Here is an 18,851-nt window from a genome sequence, read left to right as displayed (position 1 = left end):
TAACTTTTTTTTTTTTTTTACTCAGTAACTGATGGGATTTGTGATGTAGCGAAGTGCAATACTTCACTCAAAACGAAATCAAGTAAAAATAAAAGTATTAATTTGAAAAACTACTTCAAAATTACAAAATACACAAAAAAACTACTCAATACAGTAACGTGAGTAAATGTAATTAGTTACTTTCCAACTCTGACCGTAGCATTGTGCGCACAGCTAGTGACAAGGGAAGTATGTTTGGGTAACATACTTACTGTATGGTATGCTTGAGGAAATGTTGCCAATAGTTTCTTAAGAAGAATAACCACTTCCTAACAGGTTTTGTGTCATTTACAAGCATTTCAAATGGCTCAGTAAGATAGACTCTCACTGGTTGTGATCATTGCATGTCTTTGGTTATGCATTACATAGACGGTCTTCTCTATTACTCTGTCATAGAGTAATAGAGAAGACGGTCCTTCATGACATTCTCATAGTTCATACCTTAGCAGCACATTTCAAAAGACAGCAGGAGAGTGTGGACAGGTTCAGGCACAACATAGTGTGTTATCATACCTTACAAAACCCTGCCCTCAGCATGCTGTAACAGACTTCTCGATTCCCTCTCAAGGTATTGTGCACTTAAGAGCATACTGCACATGCAACCACACCGGCTTCACAATGCACATTTTCTGACATGATTTGTTTTGTCTTTCTGTTCAAGATTGTTCAATCTATGAAACATTACCAGAATTCCCATTATAAGCTTGACTAAGAGGGGGAAATCCATTCCCATAACAGCATGGAAAAATCACAAAAAATAGCTTTAACCCTTATTTGTGGTTGAGGTTATTGGGTTAGCAGCAAGAAAAGAAACATACTTGCAAGTTTCACACACAAACAATGAAATAAAGCTGGACAACTTTAAGGGGCTTTATTATAACTTTGGCAACATGACACAGCCTGTTCACAGTGTGTCACACAGGACATGGTAAGCAGTAATGAAAACATCCCTATGGGAGATACCAACATTAAACATTACTAAGTTAAAACAAGGCTTACTTCATCATGATACTGTAAGAGTGCAAAACAAAGTGCATCATAATCACATTTATACAAACTAGAATCATGAGGTATAAACTCAGAGTGTGATTTTTGATACAGTACAATAAATAAAAAAACAGATGATCTACAGGAAATTCCCTCTCACGTGGCATTTTTGATAAAGACTGCAAAACGTTAGCAGTCGGAACATCTGAAGGTAAAAATCTAAGAATATCTTAGCCTGCACATAAGAACATGTAAAATAGAATTTAACTAAACTGCGCTAAATTCACTTGGATTACGTCTCCCACTTGTTCTAACATATCTTGAGGTCAATATACTCAAAAACAAGACAGTCCTACAACTGTGTTTGGAATACAGACAAAAACAGCCTTAGTCATATTATCTGCTAGTTCACTTCAGGCAATGGAAATGCAGTTAAGGCTAGCAAAAACATGGCTTTATCAAGGAAAATTCATACTTATTTGCACTTCAACATACTGGGCCCTAATTTAAACAGTGGGCAAAGTCTATCAACAAGCCAAGCTCTCAAGCATTAGCTATAACTATGGCGTGGCATGTGGGGGCATTCAGCTGATTGAGTGCAATATTTGCTGTTAAGGTCCTAGTCCATTTTAATTTAGCCTAGTTCTTAAATTAGCTGGTTAAACAGACTTTGAACTTTGCCCATCATTCAAATTAGACCAACTGTGTGTGTGTGTGTGTGTGTGTGTGTGTGTGTGTGGTTGGGGGGGTTAGAGGTGGATGGACTAGTTTTCGGTGTCATCTCTTCCACATGGGAATGGCTGTATTTTCTGAGCGATGTGCTCTGCTATGGCCTTACTGCTGGCTGTGATTAACCTCCGTGACATCAGGTCAAACGGTCCTCCTGAAAGATCAGAAGTGATTACTGTGCAGAAGTCCAACATTTAGGACATTCCATGCTAAACAAGTAATACAAACACTTGAACATGTTTGTTTTTGCTCCCATTTCTCCTTTTTTAAGTAAAAGATGTAAGATTTCTTCTATGCAAACAAAAAGCTTATTTCATTCCAATTTTGTTCTCAAATGTGTTGCTTCATGCAGTGCACACTTGAGTTGATGAGGTTATTGATTGTGCACTGCACAATATTGGTTCACCCTCATTACCCCCTTAGTTATTGTTGCTACGCCTGACAAACATTGCAGAACTACCACGAAGTTAACCTGACTCTTGCCAGATGATCCGCCTAGCTCCACTCACATCCATCTGGGATCGGTTCTGTTGAGAGTGATTTCAGCACAAGATTGTATGGTAGAGCCAATCAGGACGCAGGGCGGGAGTTTCATAGATGTGACGTAGCGTAGAAGCGACTGTAAGACTGTTCTCAGCGTCACGGGTTGGCTACGATGGGAGTGGTTGAAGTAGCACGTCAATAGATGACGGACAAGTGGCTTATCCAATCTTATGCAAGAAGGCCCAGCCTTCTGAAGCACCACTCCAATGGATCGATCCCAGATGGATGAGTGGAGCTAGGCGGAACGAAATTCATCTGGCGAGAGTCAGGTTACCCAGAAGTAGCCATAGACTACGTTTACACGAAGCAGGGTATTTTCCTAAACGAATATCTGGCCATCTACGTTTGCAAATAAAACTGCATTTACACGAGACAGTTTTTTTTTTTAAAATGTGTTAACACGAACCCGTGTACATACATGCCGTCATGAGCACGCCAAACCACAGTGGCAGTCTAACGATAAGCTCAAGCTCACATTAACCAATCAGAATCCTGAAAAGTTGCCCGAGCCACCGGAAACGGAAGTGTACTCTCTTCTTCGGATAGCAGCGGTAAAGCAAGTTGCAAATGCAAACAGACAAAAAGGGTCTGCACCAACATAAACGTGATGGCTATTCTGAGCGCATCCATGATCACCTCAGCCCCAACATGTGAAGTCGCACGTAAGAACATGTAAATGTAAACATTGGTCGCACATTTGGTGTACTTCTGTCGCATACTGTGACGTTGGCTGCCCAAAACTCCGTTTACCACAGTTTACAACCAAACGCATAAACGAAGTTTTCCAAAAAAATCACTTTGGCCGGAGTTTTTTTGGATAACCGTTTTACGGGGCGAATTCTCCGTTTGCGTCTAAATGAAAGGCTCAAAAGTAGGGAAATGTCTTCGTTTATAAAAATACACATGCTCGTGTAAACGGGGTCATAGACAGTAAAAGTTACCAGCTGGAAAACAGACCATGTTCATTTTTCCAGAGAAGATACTGTAGGCTGGATGAGATTGGACTGACACATCTTTAATATCATCCCGTGCAAGGCAGAAGGGATTGTGCTGAGACATGCGTTGCCGTTTGTAAAAAACGTGAGGTGCACTGTTTTTTTAAAAACGTGAATGACATTGGGCACTTTTTCAGCTTTGAGTTGAATTTTTTTTAAATTTTCAATTCGAGACGCTCAGGGCGCCTCTGCATGAACACATGAGACATTCAGGGCGCATCAGCAGCACGCAAACTTACTGCCAATACGAAACAACATTAAAAAGACAACTGCAAAAACCGCATCCTGTCTGATGGTGGCTTTATAGTGCCCATATTGGGGACACCTCTCTGCTATACTGTTAGGGTGAATTTGGGTAATCTGGGACATTGGGTAATGTGGGACACTTAAGCTTCAGCATGTTTAATTCCTGTTTTAACTAAATGTAGTCATCAAAACTCTTACTATAAGTTTACCATAGATGTCATGTGACTGAAATTGCATGACTTCATGGTAGTGAGGTCACAGAAATATGCAGGGCAAGTGTCTTTCAGAGCCTCGCACCCTGGAATGATATGACAAGTCCAGTGACTTACAATTTTGACTAGATTAATGTTAAGGATGTAAATCTGTCATAAAATAAAACAAGGTTCCTAGGCGAGGATCACATCAGCCAGCGGCAATCGGCAGCGGCAAAAGTAACACAACACTCAAACCATAATAAGTTTTATCTCGTTCCTAAGCAACACAAAGGGTTTGTCAATTGAATACGCTCGCGTTGCGCTTTGAAAGATGAACCAAGTTCAACACTCAACACTCGCTTGTTCAATGCTAGCATTACGCCGGATTTGCCACCGTTCCGCTGCCGAACCATAGAGAACAAAAGGAAACCTGCCGCTTGCCGCTGGCTAATGTGACCCCCGCCTTATTGTTATTGATTTATGTGGGTGATCTGTTCAAGAGACAATATGGCGGGGATCACATTAGGCAGTGAAAAGCGGCAAGTTTCCTATTGTTCTCTATGGTTCGGCAGCGGAACGCTGGCAATGGTGGTGTAACGCTAGCGTTGAGCAAGCTAAGCGTTGAACTTGGTTCAACTTTCAAGCGCAACGCTTGGCTCATCAATGTTCAGGTATTTTGACCAATCAGATTCATCTAGGGGCGGGACGTTTGAAACATCAACGAGACCGTTTATTCAACTATGGAATCACCGAGAAACTGATTGTCTGTCTCAAACCACCCGGTGTTGTATGACATGTCGTCTAAGGACTATCACAACATAATAAAAAAAGGCCGTGCGTGGGAGTTTGTGAGCCATGTTGTGGGAATTTCTGTTAAAGTGATTTTACGTCTGTTCTGTTGATTTAACCAATGTAGCCTACTTGCTAAGCTTACTTACTAAGCTCGTTAGCCTAGCTAAATAACAAACTAAACAAAAGTCGGCTGATGTGCATAGCAACTGTTACAATATGTATCTACTAGGGCTGTCACTTTATCGATTGGACTAAACAACACAAGTTTCGAAAACTAAAATAGGGAATCGATTTTAACCAAATATGTACACTATTCATTTTAAACGAATTAAACAAATAAAAAGGATAGATGTAACAAAATTCACAAACAAGAATATAAGAATATAAAAGAATTCTGAAGTGCAGTAAGCATTGCGAAAGCTAAAAAGAAAATTCCCATCAATTTTACGCACCGGAAACAGCTGTTTCAATCAGCTGCTGTGCTGCTCGTGTTTTGCCAAAAAATGGAGGACAACGCGATCAACATGTGCGACATGAGAGAAACGAGTGATAGGCCCTAATAACTTGAGTTCGATGTGGAAGTAGGCCTACTTCGGATTTTTGATATATCAAACTATGGAGAAGAACAAAGCGGTAGGCTATGCAAACTGTGCAATCGAGTTCTACATAGGCGAAATTTGTTTAACATTTCTAATCGTAAACACAGACACAGGTACGTTGAAGCCTGCAGCCACGAAACTTCACGCCAATAAATCAGAAATATTGCTGGCTTGCGTCTACAAGCGCCCACTTTATGTTCGTCCTAATGCCTGTTAGTTGTTTGTGAATTGGCCTATATTTGCTGTTGAAAATGGAAACGTCTTTAGACATAAAAAAATCGATTTTACAATCGATTTAATTCACACTTATGTCTCAAAAATCGAACAGGATTTTTTCACAAAAGTGACAGCCCTAGTATCTACGTTGGTAACGTTAACGTGTTATTCTGATATGTATGTTCATGATAGAAAAGGAGTGTAAGACTAAATGGAAATCTCTCAGGGATCGGTATAAGAAAGAGAAAATGCGGAGAAGGAATTAAAAAAAGAGTGGGTCAGGTGCCAGTTACAACACCAAATGGCAGTTCATGAGTATCCGGTCATTTCTGGGAGTATCCAGTCATGCCTTATCTGCAGGACAGGCAAACCACATCCAATATGTTGAAGAGCCAACCAAATACAGTAGAAAGCCTTCTACTTCCCATCATCACACCAGAAAGAGAGGTTTGATTGCTTTTGATGCTACATTAGTTTCTTTATTTGTCCTTGTGTGGTTTTTGTGCTAGATATTACTTATTAACTTATTTTTAATAACCACCAAATGCTTTTTTTTACCCCAACTTGACACCAGAGATATGAAATGTTCGAGTGCGAGTTACAAAACCTAGTCAGAGGATGGCCCACTTGAGTCCTCAAGGGTTGGTCACACATCCAGTGAGACCCAGGACAGCACCTGCTTCTCTCTAGTTTCAATTGCAATCTTTGTGGCATTGTTGCTGCTGAGTCTTGAGATGTCTAGCCATGATAGCTGGTGGTAAGTTTGCAGATACGAACTTGGAGGCATCTACATCCTTTCTATCTGAGTGCCATCAAAGGAAGTTGTGAAGTAGAGGGTGACACGGGAATCAATTTTCACTCCCGTCCCATCCCGAGCCCGCACAAATACTCCCGTCATATCCCGATCACGTGACAGCCCCCCCCCAAAAAAATTCTGTCCCGCAAAATCCCGAGAGAAAGACTCCCGAATCCCGTCCCGCTCCATATGTTGATGTCTAAAGTTATCCGACTGTTAGGCTACGCAGTAGCGTGCGGTGACCATACATTTTGGTAGGGCAGAAAGCCTTGTCTAACTTTTCTTTAATAGCCGATCATTTTGGGCTACATTAAAATTACATATTTTACAGGACTTTGTGTAGGCTATGCTTAAATCATTTCATATAGAATAGTATATCTCATCCCATCAGTTAAGTTTGCACCGTTCTCATCACGTTAAACCAGCGAAGCATAGCAAAGTTGTTGCTATGGGTAAACAAAACTATTTTTTGTGTTCCGCCAGGGTTATGCGATAAATATATTGAGGAATGCGATCGTCGAGGTGCCATGCCCCAACATTGCATGACACATTAAACTCGACGAGAATCGCTTTCCCGGACAGCTCGTGCAATTGAATAGAGCTGTCCTTTGCTGACACTTTCGCCTGTAACTGTTTCTTTGCATCCATTTTGGCCTAGTCGCTGAAGCTGATTGATTGTGAACAGAGCAGCTGCTTTGTCTTGTTCTGATAGGCTACCAATCAACAAACGTATTGTGGGTTGTAATTGGTTCTCTTTTCTAAAACAAAATGCCTCAATGAGCATCAAACCAGCTAATAGGCTAACTGAAATAACACCCATGCCAATCTCTAGGTATGGTGAAGGGTATGTGATGATGTGGGGCTATTTTAATTCCAAAAGCCAAGGTAACTTTATCAGGATGCACAGTATTCTGGATCCATGAAATAACTGGCCTTTAAAAATAAAAATCTGCCTGTCTCTATGGGAATTTAACATAGGGGTGGGAAAACTTATGACCCCTGTATTTTAAGGAAGAACATTTATTTATTTATGATACATTATTCATTCACTAAGAAAATTGGTGTCCTTAAGAGTTAGATATTTCCTCATTTTTCACTTAAGGCATTAAGATCAATTTCCAAAAGATGATTTTATATTCCTCTTTTCAGTCAACTTTAGCATGGGTGCCAATACTTTTGGCCATCACTGTACATGCGAAAACGGCCGTCAGCTAGGCGGAGCTGCGACACTAGTTTATGGTATTCCCCATATGACTTTCGTAATAGCAGCGTGTCATGAACCCAAACTGAATGCTTTTTTCTTTCTTTCTCTTTCCTCTCCTTCCATTCCTAAAGCAATCAAGAGCAAATTTCTATTGCTAGCATCCATTTTGCCAGCTAGGAACGTAACAATGTTGACCGCTAGTGTAACTTAGAAGCAAGACAGAACGTCTTGGATTATTATTATGGTCTACGCTTGCCGCTGACGCTTGCCGCTGCTTAATGTGATCCTCGCCTATATGCACCAATGTGTTGAAAATCAGTTTTAATTTATTGTTTTAAGACATTTTTTTGGCTGTCCCACTTAATCATATGTTTGATAATGTAGGACAGCATGTTTTGGGTAATCTGGGACAGTCAATTAAACTGTTTAATTTGGGGAAATATGCATTAGGGACTTCATGAAGTTGCAGTAGTATAAACTAAAACATCATTTATGGATTGCAGCTATCAGACATTGTCTAACAGTCTGTTACTGTCTATATACACTAAAAGTCTGGTTAGTGCTAGGCTAGCTAGCGTTTCCCATTATAAATTAGCATCAACTAATATTCCATTGGATTTGAATGTCCCAGATTAGCAAACGACCGGTCCCAAATTATCAAATTCTTTTTTTGTTTTGTTGTTGCAAGGAACACTAAAAGGTGTGTAATGTCTCCTCTGGGTATGACATCTATTTTTTGTCTTCTGATTTGTGTAGAAAACATCTTGGGGATTACAGAAAGGTATAGGATGTTGATCTTTTTCATTAGATGTAAGCTATATTGTAATTAGGCGCAGAAGTAAAATTAGCAAAAATTGTCCCAGATTACCCGAATTCACCCTGGGAAAAGGGAAAAACACACACCTGCCTCCAATCTCTATGAATATCAAGTGTTCGAATTACATAAGCACACCATTTTGGCATGTTGCCGATTGTCAAATAATGACATAGTTTCCCTGCATAGAGGCCGTTGGTTATGCAGGATTAGACACAAAACGTGAGTCCTGCAAAAGGTCAATTAGAACCCTATCGTACACAAGGGGGTAGGCAAACGTTCGGCGAGCATACGCTCTATGGACGGCTTTGAGGCTAGAAGTCGACTACTTGTAGTTAGCATTCCATTGACCCCCATTCATTTTGGCGTCACTTTGACATCAAATAACGTTAGGCCTACATCTGAAGCGTTTTAAGCCTTTATATTAACCTTTTCTATTTACGGAGACATACAACATTGTGTGATTGGCTTCATAACCTCATAACTCACTTTAACGCTGAGTAATAAACTTTCCTTTTCCGAAAACAATGCTAAAATTATGTAATGGGCATGTGACTTTGCATCGCACAGGACAGAAGTAACCGTATTCTATGGATAAGAAACTCGAAGGCAGCCTGAGGGAAGACTGCAGGTAAGATATTAAGGAAAGCATTGAGGGTTTAAAAACAATTAAAGTTTTGTTGGGTTGGCAACTATGTCAGAACAAATCATCACCAAGAGCTGCATTCGAACTCTGAGCACATTATCAATTTTCATAGCACGGCTACCAGACTGTGTTTCAGTCTGTTTCTTATAACGTCACATGTTTCTCACTCGCCTGGACTGAGGATGCGCAGAAACAAAGTCGACCAACAGGAAAAGGGGTTCAAATTGACTTCACTTGCCTCTACTGAAGTCTATGGGGCGACTCTGTCCATTGGTTTTACTGTCTTTGGTCATACAACACTGACATTTGGAAACCCCTCGCTCCCTGGACAATATTGTCTGTCATCTGCCCGATACTGTGTAAACCGGGATACATCTGTGAAGAACACTTTTCCAAAGTGCAACATGCCATCGAAGGTGAACATTTGTCCAATCAAGTCAGTTACGACGACGTGCTGCAGTCAGGCCAACAAGCACTCAGATGGCCTTCCTCGAGATGGTTTCTGACCACTTGTGCAGAAATTCTGCCCTTGAGCAAACCGACTTTCATCAGCTGTCTGGGTGGCTGATCTCAGATACTATAATCTCTCAGATAAAAACAATGTGAGGGTCCTGGTCTGGCGTGGTTACAGTTACATTGTTCAGAAGCAATGTTAGAGGCAGCTTATGGTAGTGAAATGCACACTCATTTCATGGACAACAGCTCTCTAAGACATTCCTGCTGTTAGCTTGCTAATTGCCTACTTCCTCAAAACTGTGGCATTGTGTTGCATGAGAGAACAGCATATAGTTTATAGTGTCCTTTTAATGTGACTATTATACACCATATCATGATGTTTAATGGACATTGATATGCCTCACCTGCCTGGTGGATGGATTATTTTATCGAAGGTGAAGTGCTCACTAATAGACTTTCAAATAAAAGTAAATAAAATCTGAGAGAAATACGGCTTTTGTGTGCATAGAATACAGTGTTTCCCATATAGTTGAATTCTATTTGTGGTGGTAAGTTAGCAGAATTAACTGGAATGCAACAGTTTTTAACAAATTAGCGCAGCGTGGTTATGATGCTAATCAGATTTAAGCACAATTTAGTACAACCTGGAAAATCATTGTGTGGTGGTCAATGTTGATATTGTGGTGGGCCGCCACAAATAAGTCAATGTATGGGAAACACTGGAATAAATCTAAATAGGAATATAAATAAATATGATAATAATAAAAAAAAAAAACTGTTGGGTTTATATTTTTGTTGAGTGTATATTCATTAATGTATTCATTTATTCATTTATTATGTATATACTTCCAAACTTGACTGCATTCCACAATACAATGCCCATTCTGAAAACACACACATTTTTACTAGCTGTCTCCATACAGCAGGTGTTCTGCTGACTCACCTGTGATATCCATGATTACTCCCCCTGCCTCTCTGATAATAGCTGCACCCCCTGCCATGTCCCAGCAGTGGATGCCAATGTGATAGTACGCATCAGCTGCTCCACACGCCACCAAGCACATATTCACAGCAGCACTGCCTGGGGCCCGAATCCTACCGTGATGATTTACAATCAGTAATGTTAGCTCATACAAGCTCATAAGAAATGTAAAATAGTAGTAGTAGAATAGTATATGATTCTGTGTTTGACATGATCTGAAGTCTTGACTCCTTATACTGACAGACTCATTTTGTTGAGTTCACTTTGAAACACATTCTTTTTTCAAATGATGTATGGTATTGTAAGGGATGTCATGTTCAGACCAAATGCACTTAATGTTAGCACTCACCCATGCACAGGGATTGTGAGGATAGACTCCATGTTGGTCATCATTGCTCTAAAGTTCTGTGCATCTGGTTTAAAGCCCATTTCTGTTAGCACCAGGGACTTTGTGATATCTGAGTATAGAGGAGAGGATACATGGCATCATTAAAAACCAATTGACATGTTTCAAGGCGCACATCTGCCCAACAGAGCTCAAGGCCTGATGGAACTGAACAATCCCTGTGTCTCACCAATAATCAAATTAATTAGTCTTGAAATTGACAGCTATTCAGTAAGTCTTCCCTATTTGTCACAACCTTACAGTTTGGACAAATGTACAAAAGCTGACTGCACTATGCAAATATTTGCTTCTGGACAAATATGTCCCTCTTGTTAAATGTTGCATCAGTATCCAGCATATGCTAAACTTACAGTATAACTGAGCAATAGTGTGAAAGCAAAACTACAGCCCCTAGACTAAACCTCAGATGGTCTTAAGCAGTAAGACAGTCATCACAGAGGACCCCTGACCATAGCTGAAATCAACCTGTGTAGAGTGACTGACCTTCTTGGCCAGACACTTTGATGGGGACTCCGTTGCAGAATGCTCCTTTTCCTTTGCGAGCTGTGTACATCTTCTCCTCAACACAGCTGTAGACCACTCCAAATTCTATCTGACATATAGGTTAAAAAAAAAAAACTATTCAGATTGAAAACATTGTGACCTAATTAAATGTTTACATTAAAACTTTTAGGATTATTAAAATGTTTTTTTTTAACAGTTATTCTGTAAGTATCAGAACTTACATAAATCACCTGATTCATGCTGTATTAGGAATTATCCATCACTCCATCTATCTAGCCATGTACACTGTAAACTTTAGATATCAATAGGTAGTAACAAAAGAAGCATACCTCTTTGTTCACTGTGAAACCAACTGATACAGAGACAAAAGGAAACCTTGGCAGAATGGGGAAAAAGACAAAAAGAGGAATAAAGGCATTTAACATGTTTCTGCTGCTGCTGTGTAAGATGCAGTGCAGTGACTGTTTGATGGATTGTACCTCAAGGTCAACTTCTCTTTACCGTAAAAGACACCAAGGTACAAGGAAACTATCAATTTCAGAACAGATCAAGTGTTGACAATGCGGGCATAATATATGCTAAACATCAACCATGTGTGATTTCAGTCTGTTGAGAAGCTACAGTCTAAGGTTAGTTAAAGGTTGTATCAGCGATTTCAGGCCCAAAAAAAGCTCAAACATAAATGATCACATTCATTTAATCTTTCGCAACGATCTGCTAGCTGTCTGTCCCATAAGCAGGCCGTCAAAAAAACGTGTCTCTGTAGGCAGCCTAGGCTCCAAGATCTGTACACATAAACAATTGCTACCAACAAGGGTTGGCAACCCACTCAAAGGCAAAATAAAGTGTTTCAACCAATAACCGACGAGATGCGCGTTTAGGAGAGTTTTAATTGCACAGGAGGGAGGGGGAGGGAGTAGCAAGCTAGCTCTCTGTTTTGTTTGAACATCAACAGAAGTGACGTATCCCCGCTATCGCTGATACAACCTTTAAGTTATTGAGAATGAACATGCTCAGCAAAAAGACTGACATACGTGCATACAGAACTTTAATTACGGGTATGCCAGTGGAACAGTGAATATGCAAGAGACGAAGCATGGGTTCCAGCCCCCCCTGTAACACAACACACCGACCCCCCTGTATCTGTAGTGGTGAGTTTGAGCCTAGGATTTGCTTTCTCACAATGGAGGATACATGGATGATAGTTCCCATACATATAAATAAAATCTCAATTCATTAGTTCCACAGCTGTGATTTTGGCTTCATCACTTAGCCATATACTATATCCAGCTCAAGTTTTTTATTTTATTTTTTAAAGCAAACCAATGATTCTGTAATGTCACTAAGCATGCTTCTAAAAACAGATTCTTAAAATAATCCTTGACCACAGTAACAATTCTGTTTGATATGTAGACAAATTGCTCAGATGCTGAAGGGGAAATCCGTTTACAATTTCTATGTGAAAAGTATTTAACTTTAGCTAGAAATGCGCTAGATATAGCCTACCTTAAGGGCCCTAAAGTAGCGAGCATAGTGTGTCCTTCGAAATACCACCTATATGGAATCCGAGCTCTATATAGAGGAATTCTGCAAGGTTGTCCTGGCTAAAATGAGTGAAATTCTAAAAACCCCATCCCCTCCCCACCTGTGAACAAAGTTGGTTGTTCCATCGATGGGGTCAATGATCCAAGTAGGATTGTCTGTTAGAATACTGGGAGCCCCTGCAGCAACAGACTCCTCCCCTATGAAGCTGTAGTAGACCAAATGCAGATAATAGAGAGAGAGTAAGGCTATTTAAATGAGAGGAGAGAATATTGTCAAATTATGATCTTTTTATACAGTAGTGTTACAAATTTTGGAATCACCCACAAATGTTTCTGAAAGGAAATGATAGTTTCACTCACCATCCTGATTAAACATTGATCTGATCATGATTGGTACCTTATGGTATAGAATAGTGTGTTTTTCACATGACCGTTATATGATTCGATTTCACCATCTAACGGCCTGGTATGGGAACAGTACACAGCAAGACCGTAAAGCCCTGCAGAGTGTGGTGAAGTCAGCAGTGAACACAACTAGGAGTACACTACCCTGTCTTCAGGACATTTACACCAGGAGATGTCAGCTCAGAGCCAAGAAAATTATCAGAGACTCCAGTCATCTCAACTTTAGCCTCTTCTCTATTAATTAACCAAACCAACGGTCCAAATGAAACTGGTCCGGACCAAAGGGTCTGGTGTGAATGTGCCCTAACACCATGCTTTGAGTAGTGGAGTTCTTTGCCTGCACTTCATCCTGTTCATTTGATATTTAAAAATATCAAAACACCCCTCTGGCAAGTAGACTGGGCTGTGTGAAAATGCAAATTCGAGCTGTGACTGGCTGACAAGCCACACCACATCAAGTCACACCACCACAGGAATGCAGAAAAACACAACGAGACGCTGAACTGGCTGAGCAAGAAGCCTGGCTCTGTACAAGGGACTTCTTGGGAGCTCTTGGAGTTGGTTATGAAGAGAAGGATGTTGCACAATGTGGACAATGTGTATCCTCCACAGACTATTGGTCAGACAACACAGTTTGAGGATCTTTAAAGATGATGGTATATGGGGCAACTTGTTGAGCAATGTTGCTGTGCAACCACATAACCAGTTCCATTTATTCTGATTGGATGATATAATGATTTGTCTGCTGATAATTTCTTCAGAAAGAAATGGTTTCCCAAAATCACAATAATGAGGAACACTGTCCATTGTGCTCAAACGTTGCCCCGTGTACTGTATCATCAGCTTGAGTTTTTCTGTAATGAGGTTCCTTAATCTTTTCTGCAAGTCATGCCCAAAGCAATCACCCTGTATAAGAATTACCCTCTGTATTGGAAGAGGACACTCTTCTTCTGAGTTCATGTACAAAGTAAAATGTATATTTAATACACATTTAAGTGTGCCCAGTGTTTTTTGCAAGTCCATTTCTATTTTTAGTTCATGTGCACTGTAGTTATTTTAGACCAAGTTGGTCTTATTCTCTAAAGATAATATTGATCATAAATGAATCTAATTAATTTCTGGAGGATTCCTAAAATTTAAGTAAGCACCATCAACATAATCCATCAATTAAGCAGTCTCAACATGGTACCTGTGGTTCGGGTACTTCTTTTTAATAGAAGATATTATCAGGGTTTCCACCTTCTGGTCTGTCTCTGTGACAAGATCGACAGGAGAACTCTTCTGCATGATGGAGATGTCCTTTAGCAACGCCTCACGGATCACCTATGCAACAGTAGAACAGTTAAAAACAGAGGCACACTATTTCCTATGAAACACAGCACACTATCATGATATTAATTAAGCATACAAAAGCTACATTTGTTATTGTCCCCACCACAAAAAAACATTGGTATTTTGACGCATAAATGCCAGGAATCTATGCATGAACCGATCCAAGCATTATTGTATTGTCTGTCTGTCTTAATTTTCTTTTTTCTGCATGACAAAAGGTGTGGGTAAGGTTCAGGCATCCTTTTTAAGTATCTGTACAGATTTTGTCAATGCCTTTCAGCTATACAGCATGGTGCAGCATACAACCTTTTGCTAATTCTGTCAGTAACACTTTACTTGAAGGTATCTACATTAGAGTGACATGACACTGTCATAACCCGACCACTAACCCTAACTTGTCATTTCAAAAACCGAATGACACTTGACAGAAGAGTGACAGAAGCGTTATGTCATAAACATTTATGACTTGTTTATAATATGTATGACACGTTCATGACAGTTTCATGTCACTTTTATGTAGATACCTTCAAGTAGAGTGTAACCCTTGTGTCTATGTTGTGCCGTGTTTGAGGTGTGATTGGTTGCATGGGATTTTAACATTCCTTCACCAATATTGTATCAAGTAAGATGGACGAATGTGCAGCTTAATAGTTTGACTTAGAAGGATTTTTAAGAAATAGGATTTCAATAGTACGGAGACCCTAAAGGGACATGTGCAAAAAATAGTTTTTTTCTTCAAGTTTGGCATGCACGCCATATAATTTCTCCTGTTCACCAGGAACTCAAAGCACATAAGAGGACATGGGTAAAACATTTCTAGTGCACACCAGATAGTTTCTCATGCTCACCAGAAACTTTGCACATGTTTCTTTAGGGGCCCCTTACAATGATCTACTAGCTACTATTTTGGGCAAATTGTTAATTGTTAATGACAATTTGTTACAGCCAATGGCCTTGGCCTATTGGCTATAATTTAGTGTATTTTATAGGCAATAGGCTACATAGTCTGTCAACTTACCTTCCCCGCCTCTTTAGTCACAGCAATGCAGTGGTCCATACACTCCATCCATGGATCATCCATGATGATTTTAGTCTATGCTATACCCTATAAAAATAAAACATATTTAACAGGCTTCATGTTTGGGACACATGAATCAGGCTCACTGTTTTATTGCTCAGGAAGCAGTAAGGAAACCTAATCATTTTTATGACTTTATGTAATTTTATTTCTGATGAGTTCTAGATATTGTTTGCTTTGGCAACACTTTCTTTATGAATTGTCATGCCAATAAAGCTTTTTTGAATGTTGAACATAGAGCTATATTTCAAAGTCATAAAGCCTACCTACACTAGCAATCAGGACCCGTGTTAGGCTATCCAACAATATTTTCCTTGGTCACCACTAGTCTTCGATTTACCGTATTCGTTGACTTCCAGCCAGTCCTGGAGATGTGAACTTCCAAGTGACCTGCTGCAACTAAGGTCTGGTGGGAGTGTCCTACTTTCAGGCTCGACGTACCGCCCCCCAGTTGGTGGGGCAGAGTATCACAGTTAATTTGTAGTGCGCAGGCGCTAACTTTAATCATCTAGCACGCATTCAGGACAACAGATATTGGAGTATGCTTCGTGTACGCGTCAGAAATGACGCACGTCTTCAACGCGCACAAATGTGACGGAGGAGTATACAGTACCATTTCCTTCAAGGCAGAGCTGCAAGAACTACCTGTCCATTACGGACATGCTGCCAATCATCCGTGTTGTGTCACTCAAATCCTGCCGGTGCTTGGCTGTCCCGATGAGATCTGCTTTTCTCTGACATGACCAACGACAGACTGAGAGATACAACACAGACATCCCGATGAACGGCAGCATGTCAGCAATGGACAGGTTGCCTAGTTCTACCAATTACAGCTCTTGCCTGTCACACCTACCAAATATTGTGTGGCGGTGAATTGCAGGCAGGGTGGATCAGACCATACGGACCAGTCCACATGTGCATCAATGAGCCTGGGTCACCCATGACCCCACTGTTAGTTCACCACTTTTCCTTCTTTGGACCACTTTTGATAAGTTCTGACCACTACAGACTGGGAACGCCCCACAAAAGCTGAAGTTTTGGAGATGGGCTGACCCAGTCATCTATCACAATTTGGCCCTGGATGAAGTCAGTCAAATCCTTATGCTTACCCATTTTTCCTATTTCTAACACAAACTTTGAGGACACAATGTTCTTACTGCCTAGGCTACATCCCATTCAGTGGCAGCCTTAATAACAACATAGGCTAATCAGTGTTTTTCACTTCACATATCAATGCTCATAATGTGGCTGATCTGTGCGTCTGCATTGGGAAATCAAGTAATTTTCTCGAAATCCATTCAATATACATTTGATTTATTCATTTGGACTTGTGTATATCAAGGTGAAAACAGAGAATATGAAACTGTTGATAGAATATATGCCCGCCTATCGTGAGCTATTAGAAGTTCACATTTCCAGGACCAGGATGTGAAACTCGGCTGGAGAAGGTAGAAGTCCTAGGTCATACACTGGTTCTACCTGTGCAACTAAAACAGGTGATTTCACAAAGTAGCTCATCTACCTGGCTGAAGAGTTCAGCTGATAAGAATCAGCTGGCTTAATGGTTGGAACAAATTACGTGATATAACTAAAATAGTCAACGAACACGGTAAAACGAAGACAAAGCTACCTAACTACTAAAATGCCGACGGCACCATATGTCACCTTTCTAATGACGGAAACTGCCAATCTCTGAACTGCCCACTTTATTTCGTAGCCCAACATCTGATGACTAGGCCTGACAGGACTTCTATGCTACTTGAACAAGCTGCTCCTATGTGGACAGACAACGTAGCCTACTAACACAGGCTTCAAAACAAGCTGTTTCTGTAAACTTTTAACAGTCTACTACCGTAGCCGAACTCTTAACATTATTGTGAAAGCACATAGCTTCTATCCGCTAGCAAGTAGATGCTGACACTAAAGCAGACTCCAGACTTAGCTATGGCAAGCTAGCAATGACTGCTATGAGATGTGGTTAATTTAGCCCATACGATTGACAAATATGAGAATTGGAAGTAGACGGTTAGACGTATCTTCGGCAAAGTAGAGGTGTTACATAGATAAGGAACAGCTGCCGTTCCTACTAATTTTCAAATCTTACCTGAGAAAATTAATTCTACGAGAGTCACTGGGTTTTGTAGGCTAAGCCAAAGATTGTTAAGGCGGAGCAAGATATTTCATCAGGAGCCACTTCCGGGAACCCGGATCGCACGAGGGGGGGGGGTCAAAATCCTCCTTTATGCAGAGCAGAGGCAGCGACTGCTCCATTGAAGTCTATGGGCATAACTCAGAATTTCACCACATATGCTAAGGTCTTGGTTCTATAGAGTTAGGAATGTGAATTTCGGGCACATTTTCATGATCCTCAAACCCTTCTGAACATTTCAGGTACATTTTTAGTATTTTTGAGCAATCCAGTCTGGAGAAAATCAACCTTATATCAGGTGTGCGCCGGTTATTTATGCCGCTGCTGTTGGCCGGTTGCAACTTACGCTCGTCAATACGTCATCGACACGCCTCTTTATGCAGACAGGATTCGATCAAAGATGGTTGATTACGAAGATACTTCATGAGAGGCCATTTCCTGTCCCCGGAAATTTATGCAAATAGGGTAGCAGTACACGCCCCCGCACATTTATGCAGTGATCGGGCTCTCTTTTTAACATTGAGGTCTATGGCAGAATCCAAGAATTTCCCAGAATTTGTCAAAGCCTTATTTTTCTGAGCAATGGATGCACATTCCGGACACGGTATCATGATCTCCAAACCCTCCTCCCTATTTCAGTAGAATGTCGTGATAGTATGACCCTCCAGTCGGGAGAAAATCAACATTAATGAAGGTGTACACCAAGTTTATTTTGTACTCCGGCTTGTCTGGCGTGGAACCGAGGCGTTCAAACGTAAGTCATACGTCAGTGACACGCCCCTGTGCAGGCGGGAACTGAACCAGAGCCCGTCTCTGACTGAACTCCACTTTGCCCTCATAGACATGAACTAGGACGACCCATCTTGCTACTCATTCATTATCTTTGATTCGATCCCCATTTCGCGACATGAACTACGACGAAGTGTCTTGCTCCGCCTTAACAATCTTTGGCTAAGCTGTCAACCCATCAACTCATTCACACATGCGCACTGGCTCCAATGTTAGTGTTGCCGATGTGTCAACAAAAATTGCTGGTTACAAAGATGCAGGTTGTGGTAGTTTACACGTAGGCTACAATAGCCCATGTCATCCTGGAGCCTTATTACAGAAAAATATCCTAATTGCTTTAAGTTTCAAAGATAGGAACAATCCTATCCAGTGTTTCCTCTAGAAATGTAGAAATGTTTTCAGCAGA

The 18,851-nt window shown here is 40.6% G+C and overlaps 1 protein-coding gene across 3 annotated transcripts; it reads right to left on the bottom strand.

The window, feature by feature from the left end:
* Positions 1-895: 895 nt before the first annotated feature.
* On the bottom strand, positions 896-17,709 carry LOC121687924 (inositol monophosphatase 1-like). Of its 3 annotated transcripts, none has more exons than XM_042067124.1 (9): positions 17,612-17,709; positions 15,448-15,534; positions 14,287-14,420; positions 12,794-12,898; positions 11,478-11,523; positions 11,128-11,236; positions 10,588-10,696; positions 10,200-10,351; positions 896-1,909 (listed from the first exon to the last, which is right to left on the bottom strand). In XM_042067124.1, exons 2-9 carry the CDS (start codon positions 15,508-15,510, stop codon positions 1,791-1,793), a joined length of 837 nt encoding a protein of 278 aa, XP_041923058.1. In that variant the 5' UTR covers positions 15,511-15,534; positions 17,612-17,709; the 3' UTR covers positions 896-1,790. The 3 variants fall into 3 exon arrangements, with proteins under 3 accessions (XP_041923058.1, XP_041923060.1, XP_041923059.1); XM_042067126.1 differs by having other exon boundaries at positions 11,128-11,232; positions 11,478-11,500; XM_042067125.1 differs by lacking the exon at positions 17,612-17,709 and adding an exon at positions 15,848-17,588.
* Between the last annotated feature and the right edge of the window lie 1,142 nt (positions 17,710-18,851).

The sequence above is a fragment of the Alosa sapidissima genome, chromosome 17 (genome assembly GCF_018492685.1).
Source record: "Alosa sapidissima isolate fAloSap1 chromosome 17, fAloSap1.pri, whole genome shotgun sequence".
NCBI classification, from domain to species: Eukaryota; Metazoa; Chordata; class Actinopteri; order Clupeiformes; family Clupeidae; genus Alosa; species Alosa sapidissima.
The sequence above is the reverse complement of the archived record's forward strand: the minus strand, read 5'-3'. Positions and strand labels throughout refer to the sequence as shown.

Excerpts from the sequence above, each read along its gene's own strand:
- LOC121687924 (XM_042067124.1), bottom strand. The coding sequence starts at position 15,510 with ATGGATGATCCATGGATGGAGTGTATGGACCACTGCATTGCTGTGACT. Across the intron at positions 12,899-14,286 it reads AAGAAGTACCCGAACCACAG|CTTCATAGGGGAGGAGTCTG; the intron begins GTACCATGTTGA and ends GGTCTACTACAG. Across the intron at positions 11,237-11,477 it reads GTTTCACAGTGAACAAAGAG|ATAGAATTTGGAGTGGTCTA; the intron begins GTATGCTTCTTT and ends CCTATATGTCAG.